This window comes from Bubalus kerabau, chromosome 3 (assembly GCF_029407905.1).
Source record: "Bubalus kerabau isolate K-KA32 ecotype Philippines breed swamp buffalo chromosome 3, PCC_UOA_SB_1v2, whole genome shotgun sequence".
NCBI classification, from domain to species: Eukaryota; Metazoa; Chordata; class Mammalia; order Artiodactyla; family Bovidae; genus Bubalus; species Bubalus kerabau.
The window spans coordinates 183,384,652-183,412,252 of NC_073626.1; the positions used below are offsets into that span (position 1 = coordinate 183,384,652).

Genomic DNA, 27,601 nt, shown 5'->3' on the forward strand with positions numbered 1-27,601 from the left:
TGAAGGCAAACCAAGCTCCATGTGTGTACCCATAGCCCTTGGTTTGGGAAGATGGACAGAGACTGGACCTGCAGCCATACATGTGAACATGAGGGCCCTCCTGGAAGAGGACAAAGCCAGAATAGGAAAAGCAGGGGGGCAAGCTTTCATTTGTACTCTAGCTCAAGTCCTAGTCCCAACCTCCAGGCACACAATGAATTGTTTCTACCAGTGACCTATTAGGAGTCAGAACCTATGATATCCAGATTTCTGAGGTGAGTAATTTGTTGGATGGAGTGGATGTGAGTGGAACCCAGGCACACAAAGAGGAGAAATCTGGTCAGGGTACAAAGGATAGAAGTTAATTCATTTAAAAACTTGTTGAGCACCAACAGTATACTTGGTATAGGACTGAATGAGATGAAGGCTCTGCCCTTATTGAACTTGTATTCTGTGGGGGAGACGGACAAAGGCATACATAACATCAGGTGATAACAAATGCAATAAATAAAAATAAGGGAAGTGGAGTGAAAAGGGACTGCTATTTTAGAGAAGATAGTCAAGATAGTCTAATGTCACTCTAAGGTGACATTAGAGCAGAATTCTGAAGGTGTCAGGATATCTGGAGGTAAGTGTTCTAAGTTCTTAATTTACTAAAGAGCAAATGTGAGGGGCTGAGGCAGCGGTTGGCATGCTGGAGTAATAGCACCAGGTTGGGGTGGGTGGAGCTCAGTGAGGAAGAGGGCAAATGATGGGAGATAAAAACCATTTTTAGAGACTAGTCGTGGAGTTCAAAGAACCTCTTAACATCCAAACACACTCACATGCCCAGCAGGTAGTTGAGAATATGAGTTCAGAGCTTAGGACCCAAAAGGGGCAGGAAGGTAAGTAGGAATAGTGATGGAGTTTCCCTGGTGGTCCAGTGGTCAAGAATCCACCTTGCAACACAGGGGACACTGGTTCGATCTGTGGTCTGGGAAGATCTCACATTCCATGGGGCAACTGAACCTGTGTGCCACAACTACTGAGCTCCTGCTCTAGAGCCTGGGGGTTGCAATTACTGAAGACTGCACGTTCTAGAGCCCATACTCCATAACAAGAGAAGCCACCGCAATTAGAAACCCATGTACCAAAACTAGAGAGTAGCCCCTGCTTGACACAGCTAGAGAAAGTCTGAGCACAGCAACAAAGACTCAGCACAGCCAAAAATAAATTTTTTTTTTTTTAAGGTGAGGAAAAGAGAAACGTGAATTCAGAAAGGAAAAGCTGCTTTTCTAAAAGGAAGTCACCTGTAGAAGAGTAGAACCAAAGACAGCCTACAGTTTCACAGAGCTCTAGGTTGGAATTATTTCTCCCTTTCCAGGAGCATTCATTTATCCATTTAATATCTATCTATACTAAGTCACTTCAGTCGTTTCCGACTCTGTGTGACCCCATAAACGGCAGCCCACCAGGCTCCCCCGTCCCTGGGATTCTCTAGGCAAGAACACTGGAGTGGGCTGCCATTTCCTTCTCCAATGCATGAAAGTGAAAAGTGAAAGTGAAGTCGCTCAGTCGTATCCGACTCTTAGCGACCCCATGGATTGCAGCCTACCAGGCTCCTCCGTCCATGGGATTTTCCAAGCAAGAGTACTGGAGTGGGCTGCCATTTCCTTCTCCAATGCATGAAAGTGAAAAGTGAAAGTGAAGTCGCTCAGTCGTATCCGACTCTTAGCGACCCCATGGATTGCAGCCTACTAGGCTCCTCCGTCCATGGGATTTTCCAAGCAAGAGTACTGGAGTGGGGTGCCATTGCCTTCTCCGAAATTTTTTAAAATTAAAAAAAATGAGAATAGTTAGTATAGAAACAAATAGTGAAAACCATGCACATGACTGAGGTGGCCTTGGTAAGAGTGTGAGAACAGCACCAAAGATGGAATCCAGGGAGCACCCATATGCAATGATGGGCAGAGGAGAGGAGTATTACAGAACACACAGAGAATCAGGAGAGGAGCGTCACAGGGCAAAGGCCATACATTCAAGATGTTCAAATGTAGTAGATATCTAGTGAGATACTCTATTTGAAACTCTTTGTAAATGTAAAAACTTTATGCAAACATACCATATTATTATTAGTATTAATGATAATTTCAGAGCACTTTCCCGCTTATTCTAATGGATATTTTTCCCTATTTTTCTTTTTTAATTTTTTGGCTGTGCCATGCGGCCTGTAGGATCTTAGTTCCCCCACCAGGGATTGAACCCAAGCCCCGCTCCATTGGGAGCTTGGAGGCTTAATCACTGGACCACCAGGGAAGTCCCTCTAATGGGTATTTTAACTTAAGGGTAATGAAACTTTAGCTATACACATTATTGTCTCTTTGTAATCAATTCTTAATATTTTATTGCACTCTTAAAACAAAAGTTATACCTAGGGAGCAGGACTCACAATCCCTGTTGAATCTGATTTGTGTAACAGTATATTTAACTTGCATATTGGAATATGGGTAATAATACTTAGGATTCTACTGGATTCAGTTAAAAGCTTATAGTAACACTTCCTAGACGATTTGACACATATAACTCTTCTGTCTGCTCATAGGGAAGCCTTAAAATAATCAGAAGTCAATGGACCAAATGTTATGTTCAACAGTCTCCTAGAATTTGATTTCTTGAATTTAGGTGGAAGCTGCTACCACCGCCTTCCCAGTCTCTTTAGCAGCTGCAGAGTTCAGTGTCCGTGCAAAGATGCACCAAGGTCCTGGTGGTGACTCTCCAGGGAATTCTGCTGTGGTCAAGCGGAACAAATACGTTAAATTCCTCCAAAGACTGAGTGTTCATCACTCTAAAATTGGACCCAGCAATCCTAATTGGCCTTGAAATTTGATTCTTGCTATCTTGAGTTTGATTGAGGGAATGGAAGGCTGGAAAGGAGAGCTCATTTTGCTATTTTTCCTTTTCACTTTTTCCATGTTCCCTCAACAAAACTCCAGGAAAGCAGAGAAATCATGAAAAAAAAAAAGTACAAAAAAGAATTTAAAAATCAGAGACTACCAGGAATTCCCAGGTGGTCCAGTAGTATGGATTCCATGCTTTCACTGCCCCTGTGTTCAATCCCCGGTCTGGGAACTAAGATCCCACAAGCCATGAAATATCACCAAAAGAAAAAAAAAAATCAGAGACTACCAACAAGTTTGGAAATATGAAGTCTTAGAAAGGTGAAGATTTAACTTTATTGGTTTTGATTCAGTGAATCAAACCAATTATGCTCTAGCTGTGTAGCATGATTCAGTCAATCAGTCGTGTCCGACTCTTTGCGACCCCATGAATTGCAGCACGCCAGGCCTCCCTGTCCATCACCAACTCCCAGAGTTCACGCAGACTCACGTCCATCGAGTCGGTGATGCCATCCAGCCATCTCATCCTCCGTCGTCCCCTTTTCCTCCTGCCCCCAATCTCTCCCAGCGTCAGAGTCTTTTCCAGTGAGTCAACTCTTCACATGAGGTGGCCAAAGTACTGGAGTTTCAGCTTTAGCATGATTACAAGTCTGTAATCTGGACTTACATCATAGTTTGAGCCTCAGCTCTTACCTGGGAATTAGTTTTTTCATTTGCAAAAGGGAAATGATGCCTTTTGCTACTTGCCTCATATATTGTTGTGAGCATTAAATGAGATAGCATGGTAGGTGCTTTAAAACTGTTAACTAGTCTTGTGAAGTCTATATAGGTATAACCTCTATGGGAAATTTTCTAACAAAGCTACTCAAACGACTGTTACTCCTCAATGTTGACATTTTGTGAGGCCACAATTTTGTTCTTTAATACTGTTGTTCCTCAGAACGTGTTCAAATTGCACTGAGAAGCCAATCTGCAAAGGACATAGGAAAATGTTCTCATTATCTTATATCACAGTTTGCTTTTGGCTCTAAATAGTATTTTCTAACTTATTCATCATATTGGGGCTTCCCTGATGACTCCCAGTGGTAAAGAATCTATCTGCACTGCAAGAGACGTGGGTTCGACCCCTGGGTTGGGAAGATCCCCTAGAGAAGGAAATGGCAACCCAGTCTAATATTCTTGCCTGGGAAGTCCTATGGACAGAGGATCCTGTCAGGCTACAGTCCATGGGGTCACAAAAGAGTCGGATACGACTTAGCGAGTAAATAACGACAATAAATTCATCATATTGACAATGATGGTTCTTTTTCTCTTTTGGTTGTGCTGAGTAAAAACCAGGCGTGGGCTTTCTCTGGTTGCAGCGAGCAGGGCTTACTCTTAGTTGCAGTGCTCAGGCTTCACACTGCAGTGGCTTCTCTTGTTGCAGAGCACAGGCTCTAGAGCATGGGCTAAGTAGTTGTGGTGCATGGGCTTCAGCTACTCTGTGGCATGTGGAATCTTCCCAGACCAGGGATTGAATCTGTGTCTCTTGCAGTGACAAGTGGATTCTTAACTGCTGAACCACCAAGGAAGCCAAATGATGGTGTGTGTGTGTGTGTCTGACTGGTAAAATATCCATCTCTACAAATGACGAGTCTGCCAACACCAGGACTTCAATTGAAAAGGAGCTTGATGAAGTAGCTCACACCTGTGTTTGAGTCTTAATTCACCTGTGTGGCTTTGAGCAAATGTTTTAACCTCTCTGAGCTTTGTTTCCTCAATAAAATGGAATGTTACCAGTCCTTAAGTTTTCGTGTGAGGATCAGCAACAGCATATATAAAGCACTCAATACACAGTAGTGTTAGTCAATCAGTCATGTCTGACTCTGCGATCCCATGGGCTGTAGCCCACCAGGCTTCTCTATGGAATTCTCCAGGCAACAATACTGGAGTGGGTAGCCATTTCCTTCTCCAGGGGATCTTTCCAACTCAGGGACTGAACCCAGGTCTCCTGCATTGCAGGGAGATTCTTTACTATCTGAGCCACCAGGGAAGCCCCAATACTAAGTAAGAGCTCCATAAATGGTAGTGATTACTGTTTAAAACACTGTTGTCATTAAGATGGAGAAACACTCTTCCTGTTTTAAAACAGTTGGATGAATTTGAGAATTGAAGGGAAGTCGATGGACCAGCTAGGATAATTTTCAAGAGAACACTGTTGCAAAAATGATAAAGCAGGCATGCAGTAAGATCTTGGAGTTAGTTGATTATAAGCTATTGCATGTCAGCTAGATGGCACTTTATTTTTTAGAAGAAGGGTAATCCTAGGAGGTATAAATGAGACACAGTCTTTAGCTCTGGTCAGTCTTGATTGGAGCACTACCATTTTGGAAAGTGGCTTAAAATGATAATTATTAAAGTTTGATCGAGGAAATAAACAGTTCTATTTGACAGTGGGAGAATTCCAGGTAGAACTGAAGTTTTCTAACTAGTTTTTTCTAACTTATTCATCATATTGGGGCTTCCCTGAGTAGACACCTCTTGGCACCTAAATGTTAACAAGGGTTGGTTGTTGATATCCATTCCACTAACATTCTATACATGATATTTCTTCATTTTCCATTTTTCTCTCCTCATTCTTACTTTCTATATTATTTCTTTTTCCTTTCCCCTGGGTGTGACCTTGAACTGTGGCTGAGTTAGCTTAATCTCATTAGTAGCAAGTGAAGGCATTTTTGAAGAGGCTGAATTGATGTAATCTTGTTTGGAGTATGAGGAACAGACTACTTCCTTTAGAATCATGAAAGGGACAAGTAAGACAAAGATTAATCTAAGGATCCAATAAAAAGGTTTGATCATTTTAAACATTCTTTGTTACTTCAGGCTGTAAGTAGTAAAAGTCAAAGCTTCAATTTGAGTATTCTGGTGCTCTGTAATTGTTTAAAGAAGCAAAAGCATGTTGTTCATTGACATACCAGTTAGACCACAGATTTGTTCTGTGACAGGGAAGAGCTGTGGACTGGTCTAGCTGTGCTGTGTTGCCTCATCTTAAAAAGGTTAGAAATATAGCTGGAGCGCTCCCTAGCAATTCATTTTATTGTATTTATTTGTATACTTGCCTTGCCTTGTAAACTGGAATGTAAGCACATAGAGGACAGCGATTGTGGTTATATTTCGGACTTCCACACAGTGATTTATACGTAGAGGGCACACAACAAATATTTGTGTAACATCACATTCATGAATACACACACACATACAATTTTTTTTTTAATGCAAAGCTCAGATGCCCATATTTTCCAAATTTAAAAAAACCAAGATACATGGTCTGAAAAGGTGGAGTATACTTAGGACCATACAGGTGAGTATTTGACCTCAGAAAATATTGGATAATAGAATCACTTTACTTACAGTATCCAGTCCAGGAGTTTTCATTCTATGTTAAATGGAGAAGGGTCTCTGACTGGAATTCACTGGTACTTCAACTTGAAAGAAAAAAAAAAAAACTATTTTCGTTAATATGCTGCTGAAATTAAGCATTTCCCCCCCCTGTGAATACAGGAAACAAACCACAGTTAGCAGTAACTTTCACTCTGTCACCAATAGGAATAACAGATATTTTCATATCTCATTCCAGTTGTGGGATTTCTTGAAATACCTTCTTTTTGCTTTAAAATTTAAGTAGTTTATCTTGCTGCAAGATCTTGATGTTTAAAGAAAAAGATTCAGTTCAGTTCAGTCGCTCAGTTGTGTCCGACTCTTTGCGACCCCATGAATTGCAGCATGCCAGGCCTCCCTGTCCATCACCAACTTCCGGAGTTTACCCAAACTCACGTCCATCCAGCCATTTCATCCTCTGTCGTCCCCTTCTCCTCCTGCCCCCAATCCCTCCCAGCATCAGGGTATTTTCCAATGAGTCAACTCTTCGTGTGAGGTGGCCAAAGTACTGGAGTTTCAACTTCAGCATCAGTCCTTCCAATGAACACCCAGGACTGATCTCCTTTAGAATGGACTGGTTGGATCTCCTTGCAGTCCATGGGACTCTCAAGAGTCTTCTCCAACACCACAGTTCAAAAGCATCAATTCTTCGGGGCTCAGCCTTCTTCACAGTCCAACTCTCACATCCATACATGACCACTGGAAAAACCATAGTGTTGACTAGACGGACTTTGTTGGCAAAGTAATGTCTCTGCTTTTGAATATGCTATCTAGTTGGTCATAACTTTCCTTCCAAGGAGTAAGCGCCTTTTAATTTTATGGCTGCAATCACCATCTGCAGTGATTTTGGAGCCCAAAAAATAAAGTCTGACACTGTTTCCAGTGTTTCCCCATCTATTTCCCATGAAGTGATGGGACCAGATGCCATGATCTTCGTTTTCTGAATGTTGAGCTTTAAGCCAACTTTTTCACTCTCCACTTTAACTTTCATCAAGAGGCTTTTTACTATATCACAAATGTCTTAAATATGTATTTCCTCATTGCATTTCAACATAAAATTTCTTTTATAATGTGATGTATTTTACTTTGCTCATTTAAAAACGCAAAAGATCCATAGTTTTACCAGACTGTCAAATGGCACAAAATAGGTTAAGAACCCTCGAGCTAGATGCAGATTTATGTGATGCTAATAAAGTTTAAACTTCAAAGTCCCTTTACCATGCCCTTCTAGACTCTGTTCCTAAATTTGTATTCATCATTTTATATTATTTTTCTTAAGGATCCTAGCATATACATTTTAATTTACATTATAAAATTATAATTTATATATAAAATTATATATAATATATATATAATTACATAATTACAAAATTAATCATTTCAAATTATAAAATTAGCATTTTAATTTGCATTATAATTTGAATGAAATGGGCTTCCCTGATAGCTTAGCTGGTTAAAGAGTCTGCCTGCAATGCAGGACGGAGAAGGCAATGGCACCCCTCTCCAGTACTCTTGCCTGGAAAATCCCATGGATGGAGGAGCCTGGTAGGCTGCAGTCCATGGGGTCGCTAAGAGTCGGACACGACTGAGCGACTTCACTTTCACTTTTCACTTTCCTGCATTGGAGAAGGAAATGGCAACCCACTCCAGTGTTCTTGCCTGGAGAATCCCAGGGATGGGGGAGCCTGGTGGCTGCCGTCTATGGGGTCACACAGAGTCGGACACGACTGAAGTGACTTAGCAGCAGCAGCAGCAACGCAGGAGACCCTGGTTCGATTCCTGGGTTGGGAAGATCCCCTGGAGGAGGGCATGGCAATCCACTCCAGTATTCTTGCCTGGAGAATCCTCATGGACTGTAGCCCGCCAGGCTACCCTGTCCATGGGGTTGCAAAGAGTTGGACACGACTGAGCAACTAAGCACAAAAGATGCTTGCTCCTTGGAAGAAAAGCTATGACAAACCTAGACAGTGTATTATAAAGCCGAGACATCACTTTGCTGACAGAGATGTCTACAGTCAAAGCTATGGTTTTTCCAGTAGTCATGTATGGATGTGAGAGCTGAACCATAAACAAGGCTGAGCACTGAAGAATTGACGCTTTTGCAATGTGGTGCTGGAGAAGACTCTTGAGAGTCCCTTGGACAGCAAGGAGATCAAACCAGTCAATCCTAAAGGAAATCAACCCTGAATATTCATCAGAAGGACTGATGCTGAAGCTCCAACATTTTGGCCACCTGATGCGAAGAACCCATTTTTTGGAAAAGACCCTGATGTTTAGTAACAGTGAAGGCAGGAGAAGGGGGCAACAGAGGATTCAGATGGTTGGATGGCCCCACGGACTCAATGTATACAAGTCTGAGCAAATTCGGGGAGATGGTGGAGAGGGAAGCCTGGCTGTGTTGTAGTCCACGGGGTACACAAACAGTCGGACACGGCTTAGCTACTAAACAATAGAATTATTTGCATAAATTTCACACCCCACGCTGCAAAAGTTGGGTTCTCCATGACGTTCAGCCCAGTACCAAATGCATAGGTTTTCAACAGCTAATTTTTGGTTGATAGTTTCCAGGAAATTTAAATTATCCTTCAAGTGTATCTGGAAATTTTTCAGGCCACTGCTTGGCTTCCTTTTCGCCTGGAGAGGGACAGGGCATTGGAGATGGGGAAAGAAGGGCCGTGGGATGAGAGAGATTCGGACTAAGGCGAGGAACAGGGGACAAACCAGTAGGGGTGGAGGGTGAGAAACGTTTAGGAAAAACGGAATTTAGCCTCCTTTGGGAATTAACTCTTTTCCTTGCACGGTTCCTTTGGCTTCGTAGATGCATACACCTGCCCAATGTTCTTTTGTGAATATGAATTAGCTCCAAACCCCACGCAGAAAGGTCTCAGCTCTGTCATTTGTAGCTAACACGACTCTTGAGTAAATGCCCACTTGAGCGATTTCCCTCACATCCTGAGCTGCTCCCAACCATGTGTGGAAGGGAGCCAAGGAGGGAGTTTTCTGAGTGCTCCAAGGGATGATTTTTCTCCGCGAAGAAATTCTCCAGCAAAACAGACGAGCCAAACCCCTACAGCGTGCTCTAACTAGAGCCCAGAAAACGACCTGGAGCAGGCCGGGCCGCGTGGCGGTGGGCGTGTCCGGGGCGAACGCGGCGGCGGCGGCTGCTCCAGGGAGGCGGATTACCGGGGCTAAGGCACCGGTGAAGGGGCGTAAGGGCCCGGCGACGCATGGAGCCGATGCGGGCCGTAGGGGGGCGGGGTTCCGGGGGCGGCCTCGCGCGGGCGGCAGACGAGAAGGGACGGGAGAGGGGGCGGGCCTCGGCCACTCTGGGCCTACGGCCCCACAGCCTCGCCTACCACTCACAGCTTCACCACAGACCCCTTTGTGTTCCTGCCCCCGCCCCGGAGGCGCCCCAGCCGGCGGCGCTGAATTTCCTCATTGGCTCAGCCGACGGCTTCCGCGATTGGCTTCTGAGCCGTCCGGCGTGGGGCGCCTCTTCTCGCTGCTATTGGTTGTCTGGGCTGCTCGTCAGACTGCCGCGCGAGGTGATTGCCCGGCCGCTCAGAGTCCCTGGAAGCAGTTCCGGGAAACCCCGCGTGCTGCCGGGATCGCGTCTCGGTCCGTGACGGGGGGGGGAGGGGGTGGTGCGCGCGCCATTTCTAGTCGTTTTCAAAGCGCCTCGCGCTGGTTCTCACGGGCCCAGCCACCGGCCCCAGCTCTGTCCTGGTGAGTCTCGCGCCGGCCCGCGGGGGGAGGGGCCGGGAGCCCCGATCCGACCCTACCGGGCCCGGCCCGGGCTCGGCGCCTGCTCCCCAGTGTCGTTTTCGCTACGAGGCCCCCGGGGTGGGGGTGGGGATGGGCTGGGGGCGGCTTCGGCCTCGTCCGGCGGCTCAGCGGAGGGCCTAGCCGCCGCCGAGGCGCTTCCTCGCCCTCGCTCATCCTCCACGCTCCCCCCGGCCACCCGCCGCCTCCCCTCCAAGCCCAGGCCCGAGGTCCGGCCCGCCGGCGCCCTCCGCGCGGCCTGCCGGGTCCGCCGCGCTTTTCCCGCCTCCGCCCGCCGCTCCACGCGGCCGAGTCGGCCGCTTTCAGTCCCCGCTTTAGATAGACCCCATCGCCTCTCCCTGCCGGAGCCCCGCCTTGCTCCCCGTCTCAGCCGGCCTAGCCGCGCGTGGGGTTTGTTGATGGTCAGGACCGGCATGGGCTGGGGTGGGCCGAGGGCGGGATGCCAACCCGGGCGAGCCGAGCCGGGAGAAAACTTTTGTGTGAAGCAGAGGCCGAGAGGCCGGTGTGTCAGCCGCCCCCCCCCCCCCCCCCGCTCCCCCCAGTTCTGCATGCTGCAAGTCGAGATTTGAAGGAAAAAATGACTACTAGAGGCCATGAAACTTAGGCTTCGAGCGGCGCCTGAGATACCGAAGTTAAATGTCATAGGCGCACTCTTTTGGAAAGGCGATTCTCTTTTTCTTCTGTGATAGAAACCGTATTGCCAAAATTTTAAGACTCGAAGAAGCCACGGGGATCTTGAAGGGTTCAGCCCCTTCCACACTACCTGTTTCAGATTTTTTGCTGTCCTCCGGAGTCTAAATTTATGTCTCATGAGTCAGTCGTAGGATAAGGGCTTGACACTCCTAAGCCATGAGAGAACCGTTAGTTTTCATTTCATTGGATCTTTGAAAGCCGGTCTCTTAAAATGAGAAGAATTTTCACGAGATGTTCAGGAAAAAAAAAAAAAAAAGGTCAGGGAGGGGCTAGTGCCAGATTTCCCAAATCTCCCAGCAACCCTGATTTTAAATTTCTCCTTTTTGCAAAAAAGTTTAGATCAAATAACATCAATCACAGTATATTTGCTGCATCCAGAAATATGGTTTGGCTGTGTGGCATTGAATTGACACGAGTTTTAAATGGTCTCATATGACATAAAGTCTTTTTTTTTAAATGAGCACATTATATTTGATTTGAAGAGAGCTTTTTCCTTGATCTGGAAGGTTTTATTTTCTGGACTCCCTTAATAGTTGTACTTTTTTGTTAAAGTTTACAGACATTTTTTGAAAATTTCAACCAATTTCAGAATCAGCTTGTAGAAAGCCTTTGCAATGAATGGTAGTCATAAATATTTCTGTCTTGTACTTAATACACAACTTGTCTTTTTGCTTTACACATACTTTGAAATACCACCTTAACAGATTTTCATTGAACTTTTCTGTTAAAAATTTGCTTTCTTTCCGTGATTGATAGTATTCCCAGGTGCAATACCGCAAGGGTCTTGTGATACTGACAACTTTTGAGTTCTAATGATCTATCTTATGGTCGTATTTGAGGGTTGGGCGAGCCTGGAAAACAACTGTATGTTCCCAAAAATATTTTGGACTTGAATGCATCTTTATAGAAGTAGGTTGTACTAATAAGTAAACTATTCATCTTGCACTATAAGTAGTTTCTTTATCAAAAGTGCCAGTTTTGACCGTTTTTGTCAGTTCATCAGAATTTGAGTTTTGCCTTGAGAAACATTTATCCACCCAGAGATTAACCACGGAGTCTGCCTCTATATAGACATTAGTGGGTTACTAAGTCTTAATGTTTTGTAATCATAAGAAGTTATAATACTGTTTATCTCATTTTCAGAGTAACAGTTTGTGCATTTTCCTCTCTTTCTGCTTTCTATTACCTGCTTCTCAGTCTTCCTTTTTCATTAACTTCAACTAAATATCAGTGGACTTTGAAGTTGTTTCAAGTCAGAAAAACTGCACCCGGTGCATTTGCACAGTGTTTTGATAAGCAGTCTGGAAGTGTGGTTATCTTATGTATGGATTTTAGTGCTTTTTAGGAAACTTGTATTTTCTTTATAGCTGTCTAGGTATCTTCAGTTTCATCAGGAAAAGTAGGCTTTTCCTTGAAATCCACCTTCATGTCTTTTATTTCAGTATTTGTTGCAATGTCTTTATTCTGCTGCTTATTATCTTCATCACATTATAATTTCACCACAGACAAATGCACTTTAATTCCCTATCTTTTGAGGAGCTAGTATAGAGACTGGCCTTGTATGGTTTTATTATTTAATCTCTCTTCAGGGAGTTGATCCATTTCAGCATTACGTAAAAGTTGAACACCCAAAATGATTTGGGTAGGTAAATCTGAGACATCTGACCTAAGTTTAAAAAGAAGCAACCTTAACTATAGCTCACTTTTTATTTTATGTGGACTTAAAGCAATCATTAGCTTTTAAATCTGGTCATTTTTTCTTTTAAATCTGTGAATGGGAATAGCAAATTAATTTTAGAACAAAAATTAATGTCAAGCTGTGTTTTTTAAGTTAGGTGGAGAAAACCCAAACCAGCAGCATGTTGAACTAGAGACAACAGGGCCTTTATTTCACACCTATGTTGGATTTGAAGCAGAGCTAGTAAAGTTTGAAAGTCCTTGAACCTTAAGTTGTCTGTGGGTGTTCATTCTGTTTTTAAACCAGACTTTTTAAAGTGTTTAAGAATTGAGAGCTGAGGGGCTTTTTAGGATTTTGTGGTGATTTTTGATATAAGCTCATCAGGACACAACTGCTGCTTTTGTTAATTAGTGATTCTACCTTAAATAAATTCAAGCTTTTATCTAACCTAGTGTACATGAAGTTCCTTAAAGATGCAACACTTCCATGTACATTTCCCATGGTTTTACAGAATTATCTCAAATTTAGGTCAGATACATCAGAAAAGCCATCAGAAATAATATTTTGATAGAGGTTATTAGCAGCATGTATACAAATTAGATAAATCATGCATTGTCCTACAAACTAGTTATTTCTGGCTTAATGTAATATAGCTCCTGAATTTTTTCCAGCAGCATAATAAAATGGCTAATCAGGTGAATGGTAATGCGGTACAGTTAAAAGAAGAGGAAGAACCAATGGATACTTCCAGTGTAAATCACACAGAACACTACAAGACACTGATAGAGGCAGGCCTCCCTCAGAAGGTGGCAGAAAGACTTGATGAAATATTTCAGACAGGTATAATATACATTTCTTGTTTCTGACTGGTTATGAAAGTGAGGGCAAACCACTTTGAATTTTATAGATTTTTTTTAAGGTTAAATATTACTTATTGTTTCTGATCTATGTAGAGCTGAATGTTACTTTCCCTTCATTGAGGGCATATTGGGTTTGAGTTTGATATTCTTATTTCATTATTTTGAAGCCTTAGTGTTGAATATGCAGTCTGAGTTGTTTCAGAACAGTACATCAATTTGTCTTAGATTTACCATCAATTTAAAATGTGTTTCAGCATATCAAATTTTACATTTTTTTCTTAATCTAAATCAGTCATTTTGCTTTTACTTTTCTACCTTTAGCTTCTTAAAGTGATTGTTAAAATAGCTTAGGTCTTATTAGGTGGCATAATAAGAGGACTAGTTTAGATGGTATTGTCTGAAATGATAATAAAATGTCAGACTCCTTGAGAGTTTGTGGCCTGTCCAGTTTGTAACAGACAGAAATCTACAACTCTCAGTAATTTGGAAGTGTTTGGTTTGTAACAGCTGTGTTTTTTTTTAATCTAGAATCCCATGGTTAAGTGCTTAAGCAAATTTGAACATTTTAATATGGTGGTTGTAAGTGGTTTGAGGTTCTAAAGAGGGAGAGAAATATGTATACCATTAGAGAGCATTGTTCATAAATAAATATGTCCTCCCCCTTCGGGGCCATTAGATGGAAACGTTCTTCCTCTGTGTTTTGTGTGCCTGTCCAGATTCTGGGAGAGAAAATGGAATTGTCTCACAAACTGTGTCTTAAGTACTGTAGTAACAAATACTTGTTTTTTTGTCTTTATTTATTTATTTATTTTTAAATCCGAGAAGCTCAAGCTAAAGCTCATTTAGACACTAAAATGACTTCTCAGACTGACTCCTGGGTGATGGTCCCTCTGAAAATCAGTGCTCAGAAACTTTCTTTGATGTTCTGCCATAGAGAATTGGCAGTGATCTGCTTAGAGATGCTCTCTTGTAGAGTGTTTTGTTATTGATAAGAGGTTGATGGCTTGGGTGTAGGGTTGGATTGACAGAATGGATTGATGGGTATCCTGAGTTGTGACTTTGGGTGGTGATATGGAATAGTTAAGTAAGGAAATGCCAGTTATTTTGGCATGCTCATTTTGAGCTCTTAAATCATGGCATCTTTTTTTTTTTTTTTTTAAGTAACTTTGCAAGTGATATTATGGAATAAAGTTCTTTTTGGCTTTACCAAAATGGAGTCACTTTTGATGTTAGTTCATATGGACTTGGGGCTTTTAATCTGCCAAATATTTCCATTTTACTTTGGATCAATTCTGAAATATATTCAGAAATATAAAATTTAACAGACTTAAATTATATTTAAACATAGTAGATGTTCTGTGTGCAGTTAAATATACTATATGTATATATAGAATGCAGTGCATATATTTTCTATATACTTTGCTTGTAAGTCCATAGTCAAGTCCTTTTAATGCCATTTGGAAAAAAAAAAATTGTCATTGTTGACAGTGTTGTTAATGCTACAGCATCTTTTAAAATCTCAGTGACACTTGTGAAGAACAAAAAATGCCTTAAAATATGACTTTTCAGAATTGATTAATCAAGCTGCACTTGCATTTATAGGAAAAATTTAAAATTTAATGTAAAATATGCCTTTCCACATTCTGACTGCAGCAAAGTAGATGCTCAAAACAAATGAAATTTCATTTTATCTTTGGTGCTAAGGAGGGAAAGCCTTTGACACTTTTTGAAGAGTGGGAAGAATTATTTAGCAAAAATCATTTTTTCCCCCACTTCTTGGGTGGTTAGCAACAACTCCAGCAGTCCATATAATTTGAAGGTTGATTCTTGGGAAATACAGTGGTGTTTTTGTTTTTTTTTTTTAACCACTCTAACATAATCAGAACTTACTATTTTAATGCTTAATCTGTAGTACAGTGTGTATGTACGTCAGATTTAACTTCCAAGATTTAAACATTTTGGAGAGTGGGAAATGGGGTTAGAATTTTTTGTGTGTGAAATGTGGGGATTGAAATTTATGTTTATAGGTATTAACATTGTGTCTTTTGTTTTCATATTTGTACTCTTGATCTTTCTATATAGTATTTGTATAGCTGACCTATATGCGTGTAGTTGAATGAAAATGTAGTTAGTATTGAATAGAGCAGTTCTTGATGAACATTGATAGCACAGTTTAGACTATCCTCTTTGTTGCAATAATGTTACCCGTTTTCAATTTAATTTTTAGGATTGGTAGCTTATGTCGATCTTGATGAAAGAGCAATTGATGCTCTCAGGGAATTTAATGAAGAAGGAGCTCTGTCTGTACTACAGCAGTTCAAGGAAAGTGACTTATCACATGTTCAGGTAAGGACATTATCCAGAAAAGTCTTTGAACAACTAATGATCTGAAATTATTTTACTATTACTTTTTTTCTGTGGATAAGTGGTATTTTTTATTTGTGACTACTACTGCTTCTTTAAAAAAAGTTAGCGTAAAAAAATCTACATGGCAAAAAGTTTTCAGAAACGCAAGTGTAAAGTAAAAATCTCCCACTTCTTGTGACGTTTTTGGATTATGTGAAACTGTTTTGTTATCTTGGAGGAAAATAGATAGGAGAAATAGTTTCAGGACATCTGGCAAAAATAGCCCAGATGCATTTAAACATCAGCAAATGGAAGACTATTTTGCCAGCGCTGAGGGTAAGCTCCCCGGAGGTCTTCTGTGTCTTAAGTGCTGTCAGTTCCAGTCTCTGGCACATAGCAACCACTCATCAAGTATTTGTTGAGTTAATAAATGCGTAAATATTTTGTTTGAATTCTGTTCTTCTGAAATTTAAATTTAATTGTATATTTGACCCTTCAACAATTCCTGGTAATTCTTTTTCATTGAATTACTTGGCTGTTCTAGAACAAAAGTGCATTTTTATGTGGAGTTATGAAGACCTACAGGCAAAGGGAGAAACAGGGGAGCAAGGTGCAAGAGTCCACGAAGGGACCTGATGAAGCAAAGATCAAGGTAAAACTTGACTTGGGTAGTTGTAATGAAATTAAATGTAATCATGAGATCAGATGCTCTAGAAATATTTATTTCTTTGGATGGGTCAGGTCTTGGTGGTCCACGAGGGATCTTCCTTGCAGGATGTGGGGTCTTAGATTGCGGCGCACGGGCTTCTCTGCAGTGGCAGTGCTCTGACATAGAGTGCATAATGCCTGGAGTGTAGCGGGATCAGTATACCTGTGAGCCATTATTGGTACTGTTGTTGTTATTTAGATAAACTGAAAGGAAAATACAGGACTTTTACTAAAAGACTAGTGAACCTCATATTTAGTTAAATGGATATTGGTGTTTTGCTGTAGTGATAGACTTTTCAATTTGAAATAATGTTGAAGTTTGTACAATTCCTTCGTGTTTTAGACAAGAACTACAACTTACAGTTTTTATTCCTTTGTACCTTTTTTTCCTCATGTGGAAAATGGCACACTCCCATTCTTATATCTTAAATAATAGGTGAGAACTGTATTTGCTATAATGGTTATTTTTTTTTAAACTTACTGCTGTTCATAGAATAGGTCTATGTTATTTCCCTAAAACTGGCTATCTGCTCTTGAGAAGGTGCATATTGTATATGTAATATGTGTATACTACATATTATACAAGTAATGGATAATATACGTGTTTTGTGTCAGTGGTAGAAGAATGGAGGATCTAAGATAACTGCTATCTCAGGGTTATCCAGCGATATTTTTTAAAACTTGAATTTGATGTCATCTAAAATTTCTTGTTGCTCTAACATTCTGTGGTTTTTAAAAACCTGGAGTGTAAAATCCTGCCATTCCTAGATGGATCGCCTTTCTTTTTTCCATTGTGTCCTTGTTCTGTAGGCCTTTCATATGAACACAAACCCTTAAGGGCAGGGACAGTATCTTCTTTTCTATGATTCCTCTTAATACCTCATATAATGTTGTGAGGAAGGTTGGAAATCAGGAAACGGTTTATTTTTTGAAACCTGAGAGTATATTCATTTGGTAATTGCCAAGTATTTTGAGTCTGTGCTATATGAGAAATGGTCTGGTTCTTATGGAGCTTATGGTGTAGGAGTACAAAACAACAGGATCAAACAAAATAAAATTTAAATTATTTGAGTACAATAGAAAGTCAGAATAGGATGATGTGAGAAACAGTAAATGAGAGAAGCTGCCTAAAAGAGCTAGGACTTGTGATTTCTTCCTGTTTTTAAGGATAGAGAACATTTTATTTGAAAAGAATCACTTGTGGATGTAAGCATGGTATGTAAAGGGAACAAATAAGGGAAAAATCTGATGTAGAGGGGATATAAAAGGAGGCATACTATGGTATGTAAGTATGAACAGATAGCTTGGGGTCAGCTTACGTCGAAGTGTTAGTAATCCTTCCCCCTTTTTTCTTTTCTCATTAAAAATAGATGACATGTGCTCAGAGACTTAATTTGCCTACAACTCTTTCCATTAAATGTCTGGAAAGGAGAAGTAAAAGTCTATGCATGTGAGAAGAACTAGTGTGAATGCTGTGATTTTTTTTTTTTTCCTTTTTTTCTCCCTTGACTAATATACCTAAAATGTTGGGGTACCTTTTGGAAAAGATTTATATTTTGATTTGTGCGTGCATTTGTATGATATTTAACATTCAGGAACTAACAATTATGTATAATTATCTTTAGGCCTTGCTTGAAAGGACTGGTTATACCTTGGATGTAACCACAGGACAGAGAAAGTATGGCGGTCCTCCCCCAGACAGTGTGTACTCTGGCGTGCAACCTGGAATTGGGACAGAAGTGAGTGTTCTTCAGCCATTTGATGAAATCCTTCCAGTTTGTAAATACTTCTATCTATTGTATGATGGGAAAAATAACTTGGATTTTTTTCAAAGAGTAGCCATAACTTTTGTTTTGCTATCCATCTGTATTCTGCTGCTATCGTAAGCAGGGATAATCCTGTGAATGGTAGATACCTAAACACTTTGTAAAGGAATGTATAGAGTTCTTGGAACTGGTAGCTAGAACTATGCAACTAGCAACACACCATTTTAGGTCCTTGGGATGAGGTTGTTAAGGAGAAGCAATTGCTTTATTCTGTTTTTCTTTTATGTCAAAATGGTGCTTGTCATCTCTCCTGACCCTCTCCTCCATCACGTAGAAGATAGTGATAGACTTTTCAATTTGAAATAATGTTGAAGTTTGTACAATTCCTTCGTGTTTCAGACAAGAACTACAACTTACAGTTTTTATTCCTTTGTACCTTTTTTTCCTCATGTGGAAAATGGCACACTCCCATTCTTATATCTTAAATAATAGGTGAGAACTTTATTTGCTATAATGGTTATTTTTTTTTAAACTTACTGCTGTTCATAGAATAGGTCTATGTTATTTCCCTAAAACTGGCTATCTGCTCTTGAGAAGGTGCATATTGTATATGTAATATGTATATACTACATATTATACAAGTAATGGATAATATACGTGTTTTGTGTCAGTGGTAGAAGAATGGAGGATCTAAGATAACTGCTATCTCAGGGTTATCCAGCGATATTTTTTAAAACTTGAATTTGATGTCATCTAAAATTTCTTGTTGCTCTAACATTCTGTGGTTTACAGAGAGATTTATTGAAGGGAATGGGTTGCAAAAGGGAAGGAGGTAGAATCAAAGGATGTAGGAAGGATTCTACATCAAAGGATGTAGAATCAAAAGGTTGAGCACGTTGGTCTATACTTGAAAGAAGAGGGAGTCCCTTCTGTATCTGTGTGTTGATGAGGGTTTCTTCATATGCCTTTATGTTAGACTATTCTGATCCTTTAAATGGAGAGCCCTGAATGCCAGAAGATAAGTCCTGTCATTGCAGGTCCCTTTTCTGATTTGATGTCTCCGTTGTCTTTTTAGTGCCTCGCATGATGCCGGGAGTATAGTAGGACAGATAATTGGTGGTTATGGTTGTTTTTTTTTAATACTGTAATCATGACCTCATAACTTAAAATCAGATTAAATGATAATCTTACAGGATTTTCTTTAAAACAAAGTGAAGGGGGTAGATCCTTAAGTGATAGTGTCAGTTAAAATATTTAGGTGGTATTATTATGTATCTCCTACTTACTAGAATTTTAAGAACTTTACTCAAACATTATCAATGACACCCTTCTGAGTGCTGAAATTTAACTTTTGAGGTAGCCCAAAGCACAGATTGTTATTTCTAGTTTGTGAGTGTGTAAATAAAGACATCACCATTTAATGTAACTTTTTAGATCTATATCAGAGCTAATTTTAATTATGTTCTCTGTATGTAAATGTACATTTATTGGTTGTTGTTCCCTGAGCTTCTTTTATGCATTATTATAGTTAATTATTATAGTTATTCTGTTTCTTAATATTTAACATTATTGAAAGGACTCTAGGCCTTTTTATTTTTTGATACCTGAATCAGGTACATATGCTTGTTTTTGAATTTCAAAAAAACTACTGTAAATTACTTACTGCTCTATAATTATTGATAGAGTTGGGATTGGGACTGTAAGCCATCTACATTCCTTATAGGAGAAAGTGTCATTGAAACATAATATACTCACTGTTGTCCTCTCATTAATTCCCTGACACCATACTTAATGTTCTACTTATGTTGTGAACCCTTTCAAATCTACATTTATATTTTATTTTTAAAGAATATGGAGGGACTTCCCTGGTACTCCAGTGTAAGTTAAGGCTGTGCTCCCAGTGCAGGGGGCACGGGTTCAATCCCTGGTTGGGGAACTGACATCTTCATGCCACATGGTGTGGCCAAAAGAATAATAAACAATATGGAAATATAACTCAGCTTTCTTACAGGGACTCCTGTACTATATGTATTTTTTTTCCTAATGGTTTTAAATTTGCACCTAAGCCCTCATGTAAACTGAATGAAAAATGGAATTGTTCCTTTGCCTTTTTCTTGTTCCTGAGACAAGTTGAAACACCTCCAAGAGGGGAATACATTTTGAAAAAGTTATCAGTAGTATACCATTCATCGTATGATACCCTTATCAGTTATTATTACACTTTCTTAGTTTCGTTTCTTTGATTATAAAATCCTTAGAAATAAAAGTTATGTCATACAGTTTTGTTCTTCACAGTGCCCAATATAGCCTACTGTAAAATTGGTTGTATCTATTTTGTAATTAATCGAAATTTTTTTTTTAGCCTGTTAGGTAGGTTCATTAATGAGCTCTTTAATGGAGACTTGTTTTATCTTTGCTCCATATAGATAAGGGACTGCGTGCTGCAGTCCATGGGGTCGCAAAGAGTCGGACACGACTGAGTGACTGAACTGAACTGAACTGATGTAGATAGGGAGGGATTTGCTAGTACTTTAAGATTTCACTGGAAGTTCTTCATTTAATAAACTGTTTTGAGTACCCAGTTAAAAACAAATCCTATGTTAAATGTAAAATTTGTTTCAGTTCAGTTCAATACAGTCACTCAGTCATATCCGACTCTTTGCGACCCCATGGACTGCAGCACGCCAGGCTTCCCTGTCCATCACCAACTTCCGGGAGCTTGCTCAGTCTCATGTCCATTGAGTCAGTGACGCCATCCAAACATCTCATCATTTAATTATTTTGACAGGTGTGTAAACTGAGTATGATGTTTCTAAGCATCACTTCAACCAGCATGTATTTGGCATACCTATATTCTGCCAGACCCTGCCTCAGTGCTGGTATTTATTTCTAGATAATCAACAATACATGGTCCTGCCTTTGAAGAGGAATCAGACACACACAGTCAGTCAGTCAGTTCAGTCACTCAGTCGTGTCCGACTCTTTTCGACCCCGTGAACTGCAGCACGCCAGCTCTCTCTGTCCGTCACCAACTCCCAGAATTTCCTCAAACTCATGTCCATTGAGTCGGTGATGCCATCCAACCATCTTATCTTTGGTCCTCCCCTTCTCTTCCTACCTTCAATCTTTCCCAGTATCAGGGTCTTTTCCAGTGAGTCAGTTCTTCACATCAGGTGGCCGAAGTATTGGAGTTTCAGCTTCAGCATCCATATATAATATTCAGGACTGATTTCCTTTAGGATTGACTGGTTTGATGTCTTGCAGATTTTATATTGCACTCCCTCTGTAGGAGAAAGATGTGTTTTTCTGTATGTTATCATTATGTGCAGCAGATACGGTTGCAGCATAAATCCCTATATGAGATCACCAGCCTAAAGCACTCCTGGCAAGCAGTTTGTTGCAACAAAATTGCAGTGTAAAGTTTTGGATTCCTCCCTTAAGTTCAGATTTCATGAGATTTGGCCCATACTTGTTGAAGATTAAAGTTTTGAAAATTAGGAGGGTTTCAATATATTGGGTTGATGATAGATTTAGTAAAGTAATTGGTTTTAATTGATATCACTTTTGATGCTCCAAGGTTTGGGGTTTTGTTCTTTTATGGCTCATTGCAGTTAGTAAAAATTACTACTAGCTCTTGATTGAGGAAGTTGAAATTAGGGTCAGTGCCTGATACTGACAGTATTGAAAGTAAGTTACAAGAAGACAATGAAGTTTTATCTTTGGATAAAATCTACTGTAAATTACCCCTATGGTGAATACTCATTAATGGACCTTGTTGCTAAGCCATTGACCTTGAGATGAGAAATAAACAAGAATGTTAATAGCAGTTTTGAAATGTATTTTTTTTTTAGTGTGCGTTGGCTCTCAGACCTAGTATGGCTATAGTATTTTTGTATCCTTTTTTCCCTTTTTATTCCAGTTTTATTGAGAAATACTTGACATATAGCACTATGTAAGTTTAAGGTGTACAGCATAATGGTTTGACTTAAATACATCATGAAATGATGACCACAGTAAGTTTAGTAGGCATCCATCACCTCATAAAATTAAAGAAACAGAAAAAAATAATGATTTTTCCTTGTGATGAGAACTCAGGATTTACTGTTAGCAACTTTGTTATATAACATACAGCAGTGTTAATTGTATTTATCATGTTGTACATCACATCCCTAGTTATAACTGGAAGCTTGTACCCTTCTTTAACTACTTTCATCCAGATCCTTCTCCTGCCAACCTTACCTCTGGTAACCACAAATTGATCTCTTTTTGTGTGAGTTTGTTTCTCTCTTTGGTTTTGAAGTTCAGTTGGCCTTGAGCACGGCGTTAGCTCCAGGTGCAGGGCGTAGTGATTTAACTCCTCTAGTTTCAGAGTGATCACCGTAAGTGTAGCTGCTGTGCATCACAGTGCCTTTCTGTTCTTCCGCTGGTTTTGTAAAACTCTATTTCATTGACATAAATGTAATCTCCATGCAGATCATCTCTATATATTGGTAATAAACTCTTTGTTTTATTAGCTAGTTGAGGTGTTAAAAAGAAACAGGGTGTTTAACAGACCTAAAAGTATATGACTTTGTAACATTTGATTTGCGTTACATATAAAGAAAAGCTGCTCTGTTTGCAAAAATAGCAAATAGAAGCTGGATATTGGAACAGCCGTTGTAGATAATTGGAAGACACTGTTGATCTGCCTGGTTACTTCTGTCGATTGCTTCCAGAGTCTTCAGGGCTTCCTCTGTTACAGTTGAAGGAATCAGTGGGTAGACAACAGCCAAAACTTGTTCAAAACCTTAAAGTCTAATGAGTAAAGGAAGAACAGGTGTTAGGATATTCACTGGATTCTGTTGGTTCTGGTGGGGAGGGATAACCTGCACATGACCGAGTGTTTACTCTGGATAGCTCATATGGAGCCAGAATGGCTCAGGGATCAACACAGTAATAAAAGGAAAACATTCATATTACATTTCAGTGCATTAAAAACTGAGCTTAAAAAACTTTACAAAGAGGGATACTTAGTTTTTGAATACTATCTATTTTAAGCCTTTTAAAGTTCCTTTAAAGTCCTAAGTTAAACTGATCTTGAAATGAGACCATCTTCTGTTTCTCAAGCAAATCAGTGTTTTTGGCCTGTTTCTTCATGGACCCCAGTGAATACAACATTGGGCATAGGTTTGTTGATGTTTCTTTTATTTTTGTTTATATGTTTATTTTTGGCCACGCCATGTGCGACATATGGGATCTTAGTTGCCTGACCAAGGATCAAACCCTTACCCCTTGCAGTGGAAGTGCAGAGTGCTAACCACTGGACTGCCAGGAAATTCCTTGATATTTCTAAAATAGAACAGTATTCTTGTGGAAAAGCTGTAATGTCAGGTGGACTTCTAACATTCATATGATCATGTAGAGTACAAGGAGCTTACTGTTACGAATTCTTTCTAATCAATCAGTTGCTTTTCCTGAAAATACAAGATCTTTTCAAGTATGGTTAGTGAAGTAAACCTGAATGGTTCTGAAAATATATACACATGTTAAGAAAGTAGTATAGTAATCTGACACTTAGATTCCTCATTTATCTGTGTTCAACTGTATATTTTTTAAAATATTCGTTTGTTTATTTTTGTCTGCACCGGGTCTTAGTTGCAGCATGCAGGATCTTCCTTGTAGTGTGTAGGCTTTTCTCCAATTGTGCACAGGCTCCATCCAGAGAGCTGACTCAGCAGTTGCTGCATGTGGTCTTGGGGAGCTTAGTTCCCTGACCAGGGATCGAACCCATGTCCCCTGCGTTGGAAGGCGGATTCTTAACCACCAGGGAAGACCCTCATGGGTGTTCTCATAGTGCCCCTGTGTGTGCTGTCTTTGCTTTTGCATGCATTTGTAATGGGTAGGGAGAGAATACAGATGGTGAATGGTGTAATTACAAAGCATCACTGCATTATAATAGAAACGATAGAAAGCAGAATTTACTTCCCAGGACAGTGTTAAAATATTCAAATAACAAATATTCTCAAATATAAAGATATTCTAACCAGGCTAGACTTAGGTGTGGCCAGAGCCTAGCAACACTAAAACATATATTTCAGAATTAATACCAATTACTCTTGTGTTCACAACAAACTGTTTAAAATTCTTAAAGAGGTGGGAATACCAGACCACCTGACCTGCCTCCTGAAAAATCTGTATGCATGTCAAGAAACAACAGTTAGAACTGGACATGGAACAACAGACTGGTTCCAAATCGGGAAAGGAGTATGTCAAGGCTGTATATTGTCACCCTGTCACTTACATGCAGAGTACATCATGAGAAATGCTCTACTGGATGAAGCACAAGCTAGAATCAAGATTGCCAGGAGAAATATCAGTAACCTCGGATATGCAGATGACACCACCTTTATGGCAGAAAGCAAAGAAAAACTAAAGACCCTCTTGAGGAAAGTGAAAGAGGAGAGTGAAAAACTTGGCTTAAAACTCAGCATTCAGAAAGCTTAAGATCATGGCTTCTGGTCCCATCACTTCATGGCAAATAGATGGGGAAACAGTGGAAACAGTGAGAGACTTTATTGTTTTGGGCTCCAAAATCACTCTGGATGCTGACTACAGCCATGAAATTAAAAGACCGTTGCTCCTTGGAAGAAAAGCTCTGACCAACCTAGACAGCATGTTAAAAAGCAGAGACATTACTTTGCCAACAAAAGTCCGTCTAGTCAAAGCTTTGATTTTTCCAGTAGTCATGTATGGATGTGAGAGTTGGACTATAAAGAAAGCTGAGGGTTGAAGAATTGATGCTTTTGAACTGCGGTGTTGGAAAAGACTCTTGAGAGTCCCTTGGACTGCAAGAAGATCCAACCAGTCTATCCTCAAGGAAATCAGTTCTGAATATTCATTGAAAGGACAGATGCTAAAGCTCCAATACTTTGGCCACCTGATGTGAAAAACTGACTCCTTGGAAAAGACCCTGATGCTGGAAAAGATTGAAGGCAGGAAAAGAAGGGGACAACAGAGGATAAGATGGTTGGACGGTATCACCGACTCAATGGACTTGAGTTTGAGTAAGCTCTGGGAGTTGGTGATGGACAGGGAGGCCTGGCATGCTGCAGTGCATGGGGTCTCAAAGAGTCGAACACAGCTGAGCGACTGAACTAAACTACTCTTGTGTATTTTTTGTCTCAGGATGCCTTTTATCAGTAGTGTGTGTTTTTTGTTTTTTGTTTTTTTAAGTGCTGTGCCCTGTTAATCAGTGCTAATATATAGAGTTGTGAATGCTATAGGGTGATACAACTGAAACTAATGAGAAGTGGTCAGATTCTGGATAATTTGAGTGTATATCTTAACAAGATTTATTGATGAGTTGGATACGGAGACATGAGAGAAAGGAGCAGAGGATGGCTTTAAGTCTTAGGACCTGAGCAGTTAGAAGGATGTAGTTGCCACTTACTAAAATGAGGAAGGCTGTAAAGAAGAGCAGATTAGCAGGATTGAAAGGTAGTAGTTCAGTCTTGGACATGTATGAGTTAGAGGTCTCTTAGTCATCCAAATGGAGCTGTTGAGTGAGCCATTACTTACGTGAGCTTGGAGTTCATAGGAGAGTTTTGACTGGTGATCATAAATATGGGAGGCATAAGTATCTAAGATGATGGTGTTTTCAAACCATGTTTGGATGTGGTCACCATGGAAGTGTATATAGCTAGAGAAAATAATTTTAAGATCTGATTCCTTCAGCACTTCAACATTTAGAGAGATGGGGAGATGAGAAGGAACTAGCAAAGGGGACTAAGAAGGAGGAGGCAGTGAAGAGGCTTCCCTGGTGCTCCAGGGGTTAAGAATCCGCCTTCCAGTGCAGGGGGTTGGATGTGATCCCTAGTCTCAGGACTAGGATCCCACATGCTGAGGAGGGCTACTGAGTCTGTGCACTGTGGAGCCTGAGTGCCGAAACAAAGACTCAATGCAGCCAAAATAAATAAATTTTTAAAAGAGAGCCAATGAGATAAGAAAAACCAAGAGTGCGGTGTCCCAGAGGTCAAGTGAAGAAAGTATTCACAGAAGGAAAGTCAGTTATATCAAACTTCCCAAGTAAGATGAGGACTAAGAATTGACATTTGATTATGATAGCATAAATGTTGTTAGTGCCTTTGACTGGAGTGGTGACAAAAGCCACATTGGAAAAGATTCAAGAGACTAAGGAGATGAGCACATTTGAGGCATTAAGAATATTATAGCTCTTCTGAGCAGTTTTGCTACAAAGGGTAGCAGAGAAATGGGACAATAGTTAGAAGGTTTATAGTCAAGATATATTTTTGTTTTAATTGAAATTTTAAAGAAAGGGGACTTCCCAGGTGGTCCAGTGCCTAAGACTCTGCATTCCCAGTGCCGGGGGCTTGGGTTCAGTCCCTGGTCAGGGAACTATTAAATCCCACATGCTGCAACTGAGAGTCTGCCTGCCGTAACTAAGACCATGCATAGCCAAATAAATATTAAAAAATAAAATAAAATTTAAGGGGGAGATTGTAATATACTATGTGCTGATGGGAATGATCCATGTATAAAGGAGGAAATTGATGATAAAATTGTTGTCAGACCAAGAGTCCTTGAGTAGGACACAAGGGAGGGCACCTAGCGTATAAGTCACAGTACGAGATAGATGTTCGTACATGTATTTACTCAAAGATGAGCAACTGTTATGACCCTGGCACTGCATTCAATACTGGGAATAAAATGAGGAACAAGATGTGGGCTCTCTGCTTACATGGAAGCTGAATGCTTTTGCTGATGTTACTCCCAGATAAGAATCTTGAGACTTGCTGATTTAGAAACCGTAACTGGAATGTAGATTTGAATCCAACATAGCTTAAAACTCACTGTTCCTCACATTCTGCCTGCCTTTAAGCTTTCACCCTGCTACACCAAGCCACTGTCATCTCTTGCCCTGTTAACCTGACTGGTCAGCCTGTTTTTCCTTATGATCCACTTTCTACCCTGTTGCTTCTACCCTGCTGCCAGTCTTACTTCTTTTAGGACATAAATAATACCTGGTTATTTATCTGCTCAAGAGTCCTCTTAACATCTTCCTAACATGTTTGGAATAAAACTCTTAAACTTCTAACTGGTTTAACTTAATCTGGTCCACATTTTCTCTTTCTCATCACTGTCTCCTGTGTGGACCTTTTATTTAATCACTGACCTATTTGCTGTTCGTCAGATATATCAGTTGTACTCGGTATCTTTTTGTACTTGTTCTATCCCCGTGGAATGCCCTTTCCTCATACTTTTGCTTTGTTTTCTCTATCAGGTCTCAGTTCAAATTTGTCTTCTCAGAGAGGCCCTCCTACTTAAAATATAACCTCTTCTTCATTTATCCCTTTTCTTTGCTTTTATATTATAATTTCCTCCTGAAATTGTATTGTCTTTTAAATTGTCTGTCTCTTATCAGTAGAATGTAAGCTTCATGAACATCTAGACCTGTCTGTGGTGTTCACTCATCTCTACTGCTGCTGCTGCTAAGTC

General features: G+C 40.2%; 1 protein-coding gene and 1 long non-coding RNA gene across 6 annotated transcripts in view; one reads left to right on the forward strand and one right to left on the reverse strand.

The window, feature by feature from the left end:
• Positions 1-1,963: 1,963 nt before the first annotated feature.
• Positions 1,964-6,661, reverse strand: LOC129647075 (uncharacterized). The gene is made up of 4 exons (XR_008712263.1): positions 6,493-6,661; positions 6,246-6,319; positions 3,346-3,825; positions 1,964-2,743 (listed from the first exon to the last, which is right to left on the reverse strand). It is a non-coding gene; the product is annotated as an uncharacterized LOC129647075 (long non-coding RNA).
• A 3,180-nt stretch (positions 6,662-9,841) lies between these two features.
• Positions 9,842-27,601, forward strand: part of HNRNPR (heterogeneous nuclear ribonucleoprotein R) — a 33,632-nt gene continuing 15,872 nt past the window's right edge. For 2 of the 5 annotated variants that reach the window (XM_055574191.1, XM_055574188.1), the window contains exons 1-5: positions 9,850-9,998; positions 13,101-13,266; positions 15,514-15,632; positions 16,177-16,284; positions 17,966-18,079. In XM_055574191.1, the coding sequence (XP_055430166.1) occupies positions 13,110-13,266; positions 15,514-15,632; positions 16,177-16,284; positions 17,966-18,079 (498 nt within the window). In that variant the 5' untranslated portion in view covers positions 9,850-9,998; positions 13,101-13,109. Of the gene's footprint in view, positions 9,999-13,097; positions 13,267-15,513; positions 15,633-16,176; positions 16,285-17,965; positions 18,080-27,601 lie in introns of all 5 variants that reach the window. The other 3 variants (XM_055574189.1, XM_055574192.1, XM_055574193.1) reach the window with 3 other exon arrangements.